Source organism: Bicyclus anynana, chromosome 19 (assembly GCF_947172395.1).
Source record: "Bicyclus anynana chromosome 19, ilBicAnyn1.1, whole genome shotgun sequence".
NCBI classification, from domain to species: Eukaryota; Metazoa; Arthropoda; class Insecta; order Lepidoptera; family Nymphalidae; genus Bicyclus; species Bicyclus anynana.
Window position 1 is genome coordinate 13,075,036 of NC_069101.1, and position 15,930 is coordinate 13,090,965.

A 15,930-nucleotide genomic window follows, 5' to 3' on the forward strand; every position below is an offset into this window, starting at 1 on the left:
AGTTTAAAATCTTGTTGGCTAATAATACACCACGCTAGCCCAATGCGGATTGTCGTACTTTACACACGTAGAGAGTTGAGAAATTTCTCAGGTATTCCAGTTTCCTGACGATGTTTTTCCTTCACCGTTTGAGATGATATTTAAATTCTTAAAATGCACATAACTGAAAAGGAGGTGCATGCCTCGGCCCGGATTCGAACCTATGCCCTCCGAATTGAAGGTAGAGGTCATATCCACTGGGCTATCATGACTTGTTAAAACCTCGTATGGACTAGATATATTGGTACACGTAAGCGTATAACTGTTATAACTGTGACATAAATCAAAAACCAGTTTTAATGAATAAAACTTAACAACTTCCAACTTACGAAAGTCTAACGCTGAATCCTGTTATAGCGATAACTTTGCTTATGCAAATGCGGATTATGTATAACAAACTTGTCATTCATATAATGCTTACCAAAATAGTAACAAGAACCTGTTGAGCGAGCCGAAATGCGTATTGTGTAAAGGTGCCTGTACATTTGTTTTGTAACCGGATTAAAAAAATGGTTATGTATTCTATCCGTATCTATAATAAAAAAAGCTGAAGAGTTTGTTGAAGGAACTACTGGTCTAATTAAAAAAAACGCTTAGTTTACAAGCGTTTGAGTTTGAAACGTCAGGTATAATAATATTAAACTTAAGATAATGGTGATAATATTTATTCGAAAACTAAAATTAAAGTTACGAGGGTTCTAATAAATATAATCCATGAGATTCACAAACAACGTGTCTTTTTATCTGTGGAAGAATTTTCAAAATCGGTTCAGTAGATCCAGAGATTACTAGAGAGATTAGAGAGTAAAAAATACACCGGCAACCACGATCGGGACAAAGCGAAGGACTGAAATTAAATAAGCATGGCTTCCCTGGACGAGCTATGATCACAAAAATCTCTAGCTTGACTATTTGATTACTAGCGGACGCCCGCGACTTCGTACGCGTGGATTTTAGTTTTTCACAAATTCCTCGGGAACCATGAATTTTTCTGGGGTAAAAAGTATAATAATAAGCCTATGTGTAAATTCAGGCTATAATATATCTTAATACCAAATTGCAGCTAATACGGTTCAGTGGTCGAGGCGTAAAAGAGTAACAATCATTCATAACATCAAATCATAAATTTTCGCAAATCTCGGGAAACCATGAATTTTTTCGGGATAAAAAGGAGCCTATGTGTTAATCCAGAGTAAAATCTATCAAAATTTCAGACAAATCCCTTCAGTAGTAGCGGCGTTAAAGAGTAACAAACATTCAAACAAACATACCTCCAAACATCCATACAAGCTTTCGCGTTTATAATATTAGTAGGATTATCGAGATAATTAACACAACGACCGTCAAAAATCGAACAAATCTGCAAGCACCTTTATAGTTGATAATAGTTGGGTGGTGGTCACGATGTTAGTGAAAACGAGATAAAAGTGAAATTTACCGGCGACTGCCAGCAGGCGGTAATATCGATGATGTATTGACTAGTGATGCAACAGGTGTTAACATCTTGGTTTTCGTTTTTTTCTTACTTAATATACGAGTAGGTACCTATGCATACTCGTAAAAGTTCTCTGTGTATGTATGTTGTTAAACTGCTTCTAAACGGTATTTTTTATTCTTTACGAGTTAGCGCTTGACTACAGTCTCACCTGATGGTAAGTGATGATGCAATCTAAGCGGGCTAACTTGTTAGGAGGAGGATGAAAGTCCACCCCCCTACCGGTTTCTACACGACATTGTATTGGAACGCTAAATCGCTTGGAGGTACGTCTTTGTCGGTATGGTGGTAAGTAGCCACGGCCGAAAGCTTCTTACCTGCTAATAAGGCAGGTTAGACTTATTTGAATGATGTATGTAAAACACCATCTCCATCATGCCAGGGGTTAAAAAATCTACCTGAAATGGCTACCTATTTAATTTATTTTTGTATACATAATAATAACATACAATTTTTTGTTTTATCTAAATTGTTTTATTAAAAACTAGCGGACTTGGTACGCGTGAAATTCTGCAAAACCCGCAAGAACCATGCATTTATTTCGAGATAAAAGTATTATTATTTTATATTCCTTTATCCTCCATTACAATAAGTTTAGCCGTCCCAGAGATTATCCCAGACAAACAGAAATACAAACATGCAGAGAGATAGCCAGACAAAAATTTAAAAAAACGATTGATGATAGATTATGTTTTAGTGTCGTGTAATAGCACTTCAAAACAACACAGTTATTTTAAAATCACAGACAGACACTAATATATATTTATATGTATGTAATTTCTTTGTTACTCAACAACCAACACGCCAATTGTATCGTGTTTTAATATCATTTCTAATTCTTTAAATGCTCGAATGCCTTCCATACTATAAGTGGATATGAATATCTAGATATATTATACAATTACACACACGTGGAAATATACAATCACACGGAAACAAAAGTATCTACTCGTATTACACGAAATATCAACTCGAATATCGTATTGATACCTACATAGACGTAATAAAAACTCCAGACACCGTCTCTAAAAAGTGACGCATTGTAATTTTACTTCTTCGCATTATATACAGGCCGACACGCAAAGAGATGCAAATCTTTTAAGGTTATACCTATTTTATCTTGAAAAAATGATCACGTATACAATGAAAGTTTACATTGATTGTAAGTTTGATTTTTTTGCGGACGAAATAGCAGATGTCCAATATTTTTTTAAAAAGCCGTTCATGAGAATTGGCAAGACACGATCAGCCATTATTTTTTATTAGAAGAAGAATATTGATACCAGTGTTCCCCATAAAGCCACGAATTCTTTGTCACGATCATAGATTTAAAGAGTCGACGATCATAAACTAATGCATAATAAGCAGACTGTATCTCGCTGTCATAGTAACTGAAGCACCATAGAGTACCATATTGGCACCATGGTAATACACTTCACACTCACTCATAGATATGTGAAGTGTAATGCCAGATTTGTGATTTCAAAGGCGATAAGTGCATCTGTGTGCGTGTCAGCGTGTACGTACTCGTATATATGCGAACTGTCAGAATTGGGGTGCGTCACTTTTTAGTTCAGGAGACGCCGGAGTCTGGATTTTTTATTACATGTCTATGGTCACGATATTAAAAAGTTACCTTGCGTATTCTATGACGTAGTTAGTATATAAGTAGTCCTAACTTTTATTACAAGTAATGTAAACTTTGTTGACTTTTTAATAGGCTTGTGTAATTTCTTTAACAGTGCCAACACTGCGATGGACAATGACGTGACGCCGGTGTACCTCGCCGCGCAAGAAGGCCATCTAGCTGTCCTCAAGTACTTGGTGCTAGAAGCTGGGGGAAGACTCGACGCGCGCGCCCGGGATGGCATGCTACCCATACACGCAGCAGCGCAGACCGGCTGCTTGGACTGCGTCAAGTGGATGGTAAGTCTCCTTACATGTGTCATGAAGGCCAGTTAGCTGTGCCCAAGTACTTGTATCTGGTGTTAGAAGCGGGTGAAAGACTAGTCTTGGCGCGTATCGAACGACATGCTGCCCATACATACGACGGCGCATAGAGACTACTTGGACTGCGTATGTCGCCTAGGTGTACTCGAGAACCTGGAGTTGAAGGCCTGGGCCTGTAGCCCAGTGGCAAGCCAATGTTACGGATGATTTTTTGTTATCAATAGGCCACGTGATCAGTTATTGATCGGATCTGTCATTCCCATACATTTTTCTACTTTCCGAAGCGTTAGCGTTTGTAGAAAGATAATCGACGTGCTACATGTGGTGGCGTAGACTGCGTTAAATGGATGGTAGCAGTCATCTTACATTTATTAACACGGTCAGTTAGTTATACTTGATACTAAAAGTATGGGGAAGACTTGATGTGCGCGCGCGGGATGGCATGTTGCCCATACAAGCGGCGGCTAAGACCGGTTTTTTGGACTACGTCAAATAGATGGTGAGTCTCCTCATATGTGTCAGGAAGGCCACCTAGCTAAAATACTTGTTGCTAGAAGTATTAGGGAGAGTATTAAAAGTGGTGGATTTACAAGCTATGGGTTTATTATATATTTTGGCTATACCTGGGTTTATTATTACCTAGTGGACGCCTGCGACTTCGTCCGCGTGGAATTCAGTTTTTCATAAATACCGGGATGAACAGTAGCCTATGTGTTAATCCAGAATAAAATCTATTTCCATTCCAAATTTCAGCCCAATCATATATTAGTGTGATGTAATGGGATGTGATTAAGAAAATCTCAATCGGCCCAGCCGGGGATCGAACCCAGGACCTCCGTCATGTAAATCCACCGCAACATACCACTGCGCCACGGAGGCGGTCAAAATAATGTCGTTTTCAGAATAGCGCTACTAGACTTTTATCTGCAACTAGATACATCGTTGGTTACGTACGAGTATCTCTAAACAGCAATATTATATTTTATCATGCGATCACATCGTACAACGGTATTGTAATTTGAATGTAACATCCCACTAATATTATAAACGCGAAAGTTTGTATGTGTTTCGATGGATATGTGGATGTTTGAAACTACTGAATCGATTTGGCTGAAATTTAGAATGGACTGAAACTATACCCTGGATTCGTTATCATCATCACCATGTCAGCCGATGGACGTCCACTGCAGGACATAGGCCTTTTGTAGGGACTTCCAAACATCACCATACTGAGCCACCTGCATCCAGCGAATCCCTGCGACTCGCTTGATGTCGTCAGTCCACCTGGTGGGGGGTCGACCAACACTGCGCTTTCTGGTGCAGGGCCGCCATTTTAACACTTAGCACCCTACCGACAAAGACGTACCGCCAAGCGATTTAGCGTTCCGGTCATGTAGAAACAGAAAGGAGTGTGGATTTCATCCTACTCCTAACAAGTTCCATCTTAGATTGCATCATCAATTACCATTAGGTGAGATTGTAGTCAAGGGCTAACCTGTAGAGAATAAAAAAAACTCGTTTCTCTAGCCTGACGGTTAATTAGCTCAGTTTCTATGTACTATATTTTAGATTGCGTATAATTCATACACACCTTGTTTTTAGATAATATCATAGTTATCATCTATTATTTGATATCATTATAGTAGCGTGCTTATAATTTGTAGAAATCTAACATTTTGCACGCATCCCTCCCAAATTTTAAGTAAGGTATGTCAGATACAGATCAAAGTTAACATTATAAAACAAAAATAATGACTATAATTATTATTCTATAGAAAACCGTTTAAAGAAGAAAGAAGTAAATTCGACCCAAAAAGTCATAAAAAATTAATAAACGAAATGTGCGGATACCAGCAAAATCTTTCAATAGCCTCATTAAAGACCTCGGCCTGACTAGAACAGCACTACGTTTTTATTTTGAACCGATATTTTGATGGACTTTCTTGCTGTGGTATTCAATAAGTCCTGGGTTCGATTACCAACTTGGGTAAATTTAGGATTTTACATTTCTGAATTGGCTCGTCTGGTAGTTACTTTGAAAAGATAAATTTAACAAAGATAATTGGTTCAGCCATCCTTGAGATATAGTACAAAACTCGTCTTTGTTTAATAACTACATAGATACATCCTTTAATAATTTCTATACAGGGTGGTTGGGAGTATTTTCCATAATTTCAAGGTGTTGACGATTCTATTTATAGGAGCCGAACTGTTTAACCAATATTTTTTTAACTAAAAAATAAAAACTTTTCATGTTTTCAAATTCAAAAGGAATTCATTCATACAAAGGAATTCAAATAATTCCAACTATCCATGTAACACACGCCTTTAACTATCCTTGCATTTTAAAATACTCAAATCTTGGCTACGTCATAATTATAAGGATGCATATATGGGACACATTTGAAGTTCTATTTTACAAAAAAAAAAAAAAAATATTATTTACCCCGAAATTATTAATTTTAAAACACATGTTCCTTGAACATTTTTAATTAATTTTCGGTAAAGAATATAACCCCAGAGTTATGGAAAATACTTCCAAGCACCCTGTATCTGCATATTATGTATATATATAGTTAAAATTTACTTGATGTCATTAATTATGCATCACCTACGTCATATCCGACAACTAATTTCCATGCATTACATAAAAACGTAGTTATTCTACTTTTTACAATAAGCCACATCACATAGGCGGCGTTACGTAAAAGTAATTCACAAGATTTTCTCTTATATTATCCACTAATTAGAGTTCAATAACTTTCCGCAACCAATCACAGAGAAGGAAACGATCAGAGAACACGCGCAACTCACGTTCCTTATGCCAGCCACACACGGTCAAGTATACTGGCAAAACTACAGCGCTTATGTATGTAACCAGTGAAAAAATTATCGGATTGTCGTTATGGGTGTAATGCTAGCCACACCATCCGATAATCTCCATCATACAGTTCGCGATTAACAAACGATCAGTTTTATCAGATGTCAAGCCGTTAGCGCAGCAGGCATGCTAGCTTACTGGATAGTGGGTAGCTAGTAGTATGAAAAACAATTTTTATTATTTTAGTGGACTCAAAGGTGATTGCAAATATAAGAAAACTAATGTAGAACAAAGGTTATGATTCACAACACTTGTCAGGACAACTTAATTAACAAATCAAACTGTAACCAAAATAAGACCCTAGAATGGCAGAGAATGACCTTGAGTGGAGTCACGTACTTGTGAACGATGTGTGTAGGGTTAAAGGATCCTTTGACAGTCGACTAACACTCCCCTTTTCCACTCAAGTCACTCTCCCCGCCTATCCTAAGTAACCCTCAAAGAATTACACAACAAGAGATGTGGACGCCTCGAACACCACGAGCACACTGAAGCCAACACGAGATCGAGCGGCGTCATATCCGTCACAGACTACTATTTCCAACACTAAACGGCGATAACAATTATGACCTCTATTGACCTCTGAGCAATAGATCGCGAGATATTTGCGAAAAACTGGTTTTTGTGACATTTTAACAGATAACTTTTTTAGCCGGCACGATATCAATGTCGATTTTTCACATCTTCATTACATTATTATAGGTGTGTACAAAATATTATAGGTGTATACAAAAAATCGGCTAACTAGGATTTTTTCCGCAGATTAGGATTTAAAATAACTAAAATTACTGTGAAAAAATTACTGGACTGTGTGGTTTCGATATTTTTTTCACTGCCCTTCTTAAGCGCGCTTGTGTTGGTGTACTTGACGGTGTGTGGCTAGCGTAAAGCTGAGGTTCCATCAATAATGTGCAAGACATAGAAGCTGTATGATGTTTTGTATCTGACTGCGAAAGGAGGGTTGTGTTTTTCGAGCTTATTTATATGTATGTACTTACTTGTATGATTGTCGTTATCGTGGATATATGTCTCATTCTTCTGCGTGTTTTACAGTCAAAATCAAGTCATCAGTTTAATATTACATTACAGATGTGTATATTATTTGTTCGTCTTTGATATTCTCTGAAACTACTACTGATTCAATTTAGATGGTGTGTCTGCTATTAAACCATATTTTTCACGAAAGGTTTTTGTATAGATAAAAATTAAAAAAAAAAATTTTGCGTTTTAAAATATTTTGTAATTGTTGCAATCTGAATTAAGATTACAGTACACTTTTTTTTCACAGTATGTGTAGATACACCTGTAGAGTGTAGAACTGTAGATATTACCTAGTCATACTGTGGTATGTATTATGATATTACAAAATATGATATAATTTTTATACAATTTGTATTCCACATTTTATAGTGGGATATCCGCCTTTCTATGTTAATGTCGTTGTAGTAATATGCAATAAAATGGACAGGAAGCTTGTACGTCTGTTACGCGTCGACCATTACCCACAAGATTACGATTACCAATTTTATAACTCACTACCATTTATTCAACAACGGCTGGACCGATTTTTATGATCTTGGGTTTATAGTATTTGTTTTTGTCTTGAACAACAGAATAACTAAAAATTAAAAAACAAAAAGTGAATATAGTAATTTCCTCATACAATTTGAATGGAAGTTGGAACGCCGCTTTATGCCGCTTGCAACTTCAATCGCCTTGAATCCGGTTTTTTTGCAATTTTATCAACTTTAATATTTTGGATTTTTTTAACCCATATGTAGTTGTTACGGTTCAGTAGTTTCAGAATGTAATCTATTAGGCCTCATTCGATTCACGAGAGTTTTTTTATCGGACGTTAAAAAAGCGTTCAAATACAACAAATGCATTCCCAACTGTACGTTCACACGACAGCGTTTTTTAAATCACGACGCTTATTTTTGAGCAGTGTTGGATAGTTAGTTTTAGTTGCGTTAAAAATAATAAAAAAAGCTGCAACAACTTTCATTAACTAAAAGAACTACAAAAGAACTTACAATAACTAAAATAATAGCTTCAACAACTTTCATTAACTATTAACATTTTTATAGATAGTGGAACGAGGGGTAGACCCCAATGCAAGGGATGGAGATGGGGCAACACCACTCCACTTCGCTGCGTCAAGAGGACATCTCTCCACTGTCCGATGGCTACTGCGTCATGGAGCCAGGCTTCACCTGGACAGACATGGCAAGAGCCCCATCAATGACGCTGCGGAGAACCATCACTTAGAAGTAAGTATGAAGCAGTGGCGAAGGATGGAATTTTGATAAAGATAAGCCGTCCTATAAAAAATAAATTCATACCGTGTGATACTCCACAACTCCTCCAAACTCCTGTTTCTCATATATATATCTATACATATAATTATATTTTAATTACAACAATGAATATGCATGGGTATTTAAAAGGTAACCCGGGAATCGGGTTGTATAGACGCTTCACCGCTGGTATGCAGTGAGGTATTTGTGATAGATGTCGTTAGGAAACAAGCAGAGATTTTGTGTTCCTCGGTGTGTTGGTCGATATAATTACATATATGAATAAAACATAGCCCAGTGGATGTAATCACTGCCTTCGATTCGGAGGGCGTAGGTTCGAATCCGGGTCGGGGATGCACCTCCAACTTTTTAATCATGTGCATTTTAAGAAATTAAATATCACTTATCTCAAACGATGAAGGAAAAACATCATGAGGAAACCTGCATACAGGTAGAAAGTTTTTCTTAATTTAGTAGACGTCCACTCAGAACGCATTGCAACTTGACGATACATTGGTTTTGATTCATCATCATCATCATATCAGCCGATGGACGTCCACTGCAGGTCATAGGCATTTTGTAGGCACTTCCAAACGTCATAATTCTGAGCCGCCTGCATCCAGCGAATCCCTGCGACTCGTTTGATGTCGTCAGTCCACCTGGTGGGAGGTCGGCCAACACTGGTTCTGATTAGTGCAACAAAATTTCAACATTTATTTAAATAAAGAAAACTAATCAACAAAATGAACCGAATTACATAGAAAATATTTATCATTCATCATAAAATGAGACAGTAATGAAGTGAATAATGATGAAGCTGTCAACAAAAGAATGATTGATAAAGTTCTACACAATGAATGCTATCATTAAATAAAATCGAGCAGCATGTTTAGACAGACAAATTAATATGTTAATTTTATTAGTAGATGATTCAGTAGTGGGTCAACATATATGATGGCTAGACAGTGAACGTATAGCTTTTACGTAACCTTTTCTGCTTGTGAAATTTGAATATCAATTCAATTGCAGCTAATTGGGTAGCTACTGGTAGATCCCAGAAATTTTCTTGATGGATTGACAGATTTCATTTTCTTTATTAGGTAACATGCAAGCGTATGTTATAATCATTTTTGTATAATTCGAGATATTATACTTAGAAGTATAAATAAAAATAATAAATGACGGAACTCAAAGAGGTTCTGTGTCCATTCTCCGCCTCTGGTATTCACTATTCGCGCAGTTTTCGTTTAGTTGAAGATTTTTCTCGTTTTAGATAAATGAAAACTATTGGTAGATAATGTTTGAAAGCAAGTATTGTTGCTTTAAAAAAATCTCTTCAACCAATTAGGTACATCGTCATCGGTTATCTTAATATATAAATGCGAAAGGTCATTAATCACATACAAAGTTGAAATTTGACAGGGAGGTACCTCACAGGTACAGGACATCCGCTAAGAATGTATTTTGCGATAGGGCCGGATTAAAGAGGTCTAAGGGCGGACGAAGTTGCGGGCGTCCGCTAGTTATAATATATTATTATTAATTAAATATAATAAAATAGAATATCATCATATATATCTCTTTTTTAAGGAGGATAGTGTAAAATCTGCTGTTAATAATGATTATTGTAGAAAATTCCCTTTTAAAAAACAAAAGAATAATCACCTAATTCAATATTGTGTAGACCTTTGCAGAAGAGAAGCATAGGTCGTACTGTCGTTAAATTATTTGTGCTATTATATACAAGGACGTAATGAAAGTTTCAATAATCTGTGATGTCGCTTATGAAATCTAACCTATTAAGTACTTTAGAGGAAGGTTAGTCGTGAGGAGACAGAAAATGCATTAAATTTTAACAACTTCACGACTAGTTGCTATCGAATTACAAATGTTTCAAAATCCTCCGAGTAGCAAAGTTTTGTAAGTACATCTTCATGCCCTATTCCAAGCTGTTGTACCTGAGTGCCTAGCCAAGTTACACATATATTTTTTTCTACAATCGCTAATGTTTCGAAAAACAAACAAATTAATGTGATTGATCTCGTGATATCTTCTTTTGTAGAAAGAGAATTGATGTGCAATTTGGCTACAGGCCCTGTACATTTATCTAATCAATAGATTATAATCTAACGAGTAATTTCAATGGTAATACTAACTGCGATGTTTTGTGCATGGTCGATAAATCTATAGATACTGTTAATTGTTAATTACTGATAAGTACTTAAGGCTTAACACTTATGCCTCGGTTTGATGGACACAATGCAGTACTGCGAGGAATAAATCCTACAGTGTCGTAGGATGACTTATGATGTGTGATGTGACGTGTGATGTGTGTGTGTGTGTGGTGGTAACACACACATGTATATGTAATTGTAAAATACTACACAAGCATTTCGTAACAATTATGACGAAGTCGATGTCGGGCGGTTTGTCGCCTACTACGTTGTACTCTACAGTCAAATAAAGTATTTATCAGTGGAGCCTACTTTTATTGATTATCCATAACCGCTACCCGGGACACGTCATACCTTACATAGATATGCACTCAAGTCCAGTCTTATGTACAAAAGATAACTTATGAGTTTTTCAACAGAGCAATTGTTAAGTTTATTGCTGGCTCTTCTCAGGAGTACCTGTATTCCGAATTAGCAGTAGAACTTTACAAATAGTCAAACTTGGCGTTTCAGAAGTGCTTGAAAACTAAGAAAGAAAGAAAGAAAATATATTTATTACTACATTATGCCACACCTCACAATTATTTAAGAATAATACCCTGCGATATGTGGCATAACCTAGAAAAATGTCCTAGCTCAGCATATTGCTATATGCTCCCCATAAACAGAAGAACATACAGCGCTGATTTTCAGCTAGGACCCAGTTCCAAGTGCCACCACGAAAAGCTTACTTGAAATAAATGAATTTTAATTTTGCATTGGGAAGTGTTGCATTGCTGATAGTAATATTTCCATTAACCACTTCACTATCAGATGGGCATTCTGTATGGTCCGTCTATTATTTTTTTAAAAAATTAAATTTAAAAAATATATCAATTGTTGCATTGTCTGCAAATAATGCTAATTTTTAAATACCAGAATTAAGGAAAAGTTTTAAAAATGTTCTGTTTAATATCACCAAATGCATCGCTATGTACCGTGACAGAATTCGCAAGTGTCTCCTAATTACCGAGAGTATAGAAACTGTTAGGCAAGTTTACATTTGAACGCCTGAGTTAGCAGCTGTCTTTCGCCCAGTGGCTTGTATCAATCGTGCTAATGATATGCGATTTGCTTCATTTGCTGCATCTACTGAGTGCTAGATATTGTACGGTTTATTTAATTAACTGAATGTTTTCGAGCAAACGGTATTAAACATTTACCATGCAATACATTTATCTTTATAGAATCAACAGTAAAAAACATCAGGTTGAAAAACAACAACAACTTTTGATAAACCACCTTGTTTTTTTGTTTTTCACCAGCGGTTTTTTTAATGTTTCTTAATAAATAGTTATACAACTTAACAGCCACAATGTCCTACAGTTGCGTGGTACATTATCTCGTTCTGACGCTTTATTTTATTTACCTTTTATTTTATTTAACACGGTTACCAGAATCGAGAATTTTCGTAAATATAAATTTGATCGTCTCATCGAGATGAAGCTATTCATGAAAAATTAACTTTATAGTAATCAGTTGTACAAAATGTTCTACGAATCCCTGACAACTACTTTTATGCGTTTTAAACCATTACTCTGATATAATATAATGTGCATATAACAAAAACATTGAAGAATCGATTTAGATTTCGAGAAAGAGCGAGAGTTACGTCACTCTATAACTACATTCCTCGGTCGTATGACCACTTTACAACCATAACCGAACCTAGAGCATCTGTTGGGATCAACACGAATACTGAACATTCTTATTATAATGGAAGTACCTACGTAACATCACCCTTACGAGTTATCTCCATATAATATGTGATAAGGAATCAATTTAGATGTCGAAGAAGCCTCAGACTCTATGATTGGTTGAACTTATGGCAGCTTTGCAGCTATAACCAAACCAATAGCATTTGCTGAGTTCAGTTTAGATAGAACCTAATGTAAAATGTGTGTAAGTAATTGTTTGGTGATAGGGGTTAATCTCTGGATCTACAGAACCGTTAAAAAAATACCAATAGAAAGCTACATTATTTGTGAGTGTCATAGTGTCGCCCGTGGGAATCTGTACTAATATTATAAAGCTGAAGAGTTTGTTGGTTTGTTTGCTTGAACGCGCTAATCTCAGGAACTACTGATCCGATTTAAAAAATTCTTTCAGTGTTTGATAGCCCATTTATCGAGAAAGCTATAAGCTATATTTTATCCAAGTATTCCTACGGAAACGGGAACTACGCGGGTTAAACCGCAGAGCAACTGCTAGAAGGTACTTACGAGTACGTAATATCTTCATAATCTTAGAATCTGTGCCAATATTGATCAGCTTCACGACATATAAATTATAATGTTATTGATAGTACCTACTTCCCTACTTCCGTAATCCATATGTTACAACGCTTTTGTAATTCACGATTCACATGTAAGAAACGTGGAAGTCGTGATCGTCTCTGATTCGTGAAATTATCGACGAGGTGACAAGCTGTGGCATAACGTACTTTGTCGCATAATCATAATCGCGTAAGAATTCAATGTTTGATCCTGAGACACTTCCTTACAGTTATCAACCCATATTCGGCTCACTGCTGAGCTCGAGTCTCCTCTGAGAATGAGAGCGGTTAGGCCAATAGTTCACCACGCTGGCCCAATGCGGATTGGCAGACTTCACACTTAAGAAAATTCTCATGTATGCAGGTTTCCTCACGATATTTTCCTTCACCGTTTCATACACGTGATAATTTTAATTTCTTAAAATGCACACAACTGAAAATTTGGAAGTGCATGCCCCGGACTGAATTCAAACCCACGCCCACCCACATACCAATATCAGAGTACAGAAAACACCAGAAGACACGTTCAGCCGTCATTATAAAGCATGCATTATGTACAAAAATTTCACATTTATAAAAAGCCACAGAGCCGTGATAGCCCAGTGGATATGACCTCTGCCTCCGATTTCGGAGGGTGTGGGTTCGAATCCGGTCCGGGGCATGCACCTCCAACTTTTCAGTTGTGTGCATTTTAAGAAATTAAATATCACGTGTCTCAATCGGTGAAGGAAAACATCGTGAGGAAACCTGCATACCAGAGAATTTCTTAATTCTCTGCGTGTGTGAAGTCTGCCAATCCGCGTTGGGCTAGCGTGGTGGACTATTGGCCTAACCCCTCTCATTCTGAGAGGAGACTCGAGCCAGCAGTGAGCCGTATATGGGTTGATAACGACAAAAAAGCCACACAACACGGCATACACAGAGTGGCAAATCGCTTGTTCGTGAAATTACGCCAAAAGAGAGTAATTTCAACAGTTCCATTCCTGTCTGCGATCACACCTTCTGGAGTTTTCTGTATTCTTAGATTTTGACGAAGTTGAGACGTTTGAAACATTTGTGTCATTTTGTGATTGTGATAGATATATTCCATTTATTCCAAAGTCACCGACATCGCTCAACGAGTTGCGAAGCTGAAGTGGCAATGGGCGGGGCACATAGTTCGAAGAGACGATGGACGTTGGGGTCCCAAAGTGCTGGAATGGCGACCCCGCACTAGTAAGCGCAGTGTTGGCCGACCCCCCACCAGGTGGACTGACGACATCAAGCGAGTCGCAGGTCGCTGGATGCAGGTGGCTCAGTATCGTGATGTTGGGAAGTCCCTACAAAAGGCCTATGTCCTGCAGTGGACGTCCATCGGCTGATATGATGATGATGATGATGATTCCTTTGTGGCGCTCTTTAGACTAAATGCATGGGCCGATTTTATTGATTCATACAACATTTGCTTCTTTTGTTCTGATTCGTCTTTTTCATTCGAGAATCACTTGACACAGCAGTTATATAATATAGTGGCAAACAGACACATAGAAAAATAAAAAAAATCTGTTTCAAGTTCTCGCGTTTGTGTTGTGAAGACATAGGGATAGGGAAACTGTTACTTGACGATTGATTTAAATAAATAGCTTGTTGTTCCCAGTGTTTGAACGTGCTGGTAGCGGCGGGAGCGGCCGGGGCAGACAACAAGCAGCTCGCCACCTACAAGGCTATACACTCGTGCGCTTGCGCGCCCGGCGACGCAAGAGTAAGTACCTATATTTGTAGTAGTTACTCTAAGGTCTAGTTCGCACTATTTTAGTATTTTAGTCGAGTTTAGTTTAGTACAATTTTTGTGCGGTAAATTCAAAGGTAGTCTGTTAAGGAGTACGTAAAAGTACCTACCTATTACTGCTGTGCTTACTTCAGCCATGCCGGCCTCCGTGGCGCAGTGGTAAGCGCGGTGGAGTTACAAGACGGAGGTGCTGGGTTCGATCCCCGGTTGAGCCGATTGAGGTTTTCTTAATTAGTCCAGGCCTGGCTGGTGGGAGGCTTCGGCCATGGCTATTTACTCTACCGGCAAAGACACACACACATTTTTTGTGTGTGTTTAGTGAAAATCAATAAAAATAAAAAGATTTTATGGAAAAAATTTAGAAACATAAATTGTAGAAAATTTACTTTAGTTTAATAAAAATGTGGTTTTAGGCGCCCTTTTATTAAAGTGGCGCCGCTGGAGGCAAACATTCGAGGTGATAAAATGTAGATTCGAAAAGAGCAAAAAATCTATAAGTACTGATTTTCAAAACTCCCGGGAAATTTTACAGTCAAAAACTCTTAAGATATAAGGTTTCAAATTCTAAATTTATTATTTTATTTGAGTGCTAATTCTGAGGTTCCGCATTCAAATGATTTGGACTTTTTTGACAAAAAATTCGGAGTTATAAGCCATAGTGCTAGTTTGTGATGATGAAATCTAAGATGGAAGCGGGCTAAGTTGTTGTTAGGAGGATGAAAATCCACACCCCTTTCGGTTTCTACCGGAACGCTAAATTGCTTGGCGACACGTCTTTGCCGGTAAGATGGTAACTAAACCGCCGAAGCCTCCCACCAGCCAGAATTGAACCAATTAAGAAAACCTAAATCGGCCGACGGGGATCGAACCCAGGACCTCCGTCTTGTAAATCCACCGCGCATACCACTGCGCTCGGAGTCCGTCAAATTATTTCTACCGCTAAGCTTCTTTGTTGGTTTAATAGCATCGAAACCTTGCGACCGTATCTTGATATCGCCCATAATTCAATACT

General features: G+C 37.5%; 1 protein-coding gene across 10 annotated transcripts in view; it reads left to right on the top strand.

The window, feature by feature from the left end:
• Positions 1–15,930, top strand: part of LOC112058076 (espin) — a 128,717-nt gene that overhangs the window by 80,631 nt on the left and 32,156 nt on the right. For 9 of the 10 annotated variants that reach the window (XM_052887320.1, XM_052887324.1, XM_052887321.1 and 6 more), the window contains 3 exons: positions 3,277–3,460; positions 8,453–8,635; positions 14,787–14,891. In XM_052887320.1, coding sequence (XP_052743280.1) covers positions 3,277–3,460; positions 8,453–8,635; positions 14,787–14,891 — 472 coding nt within the window. The remainder of the gene's footprint in view (positions 1–3,276; positions 3,461–8,452; positions 8,636–14,786; positions 14,892–15,930) is intronic. The other variant, XM_052887319.1, reaches the window with a different exon arrangement.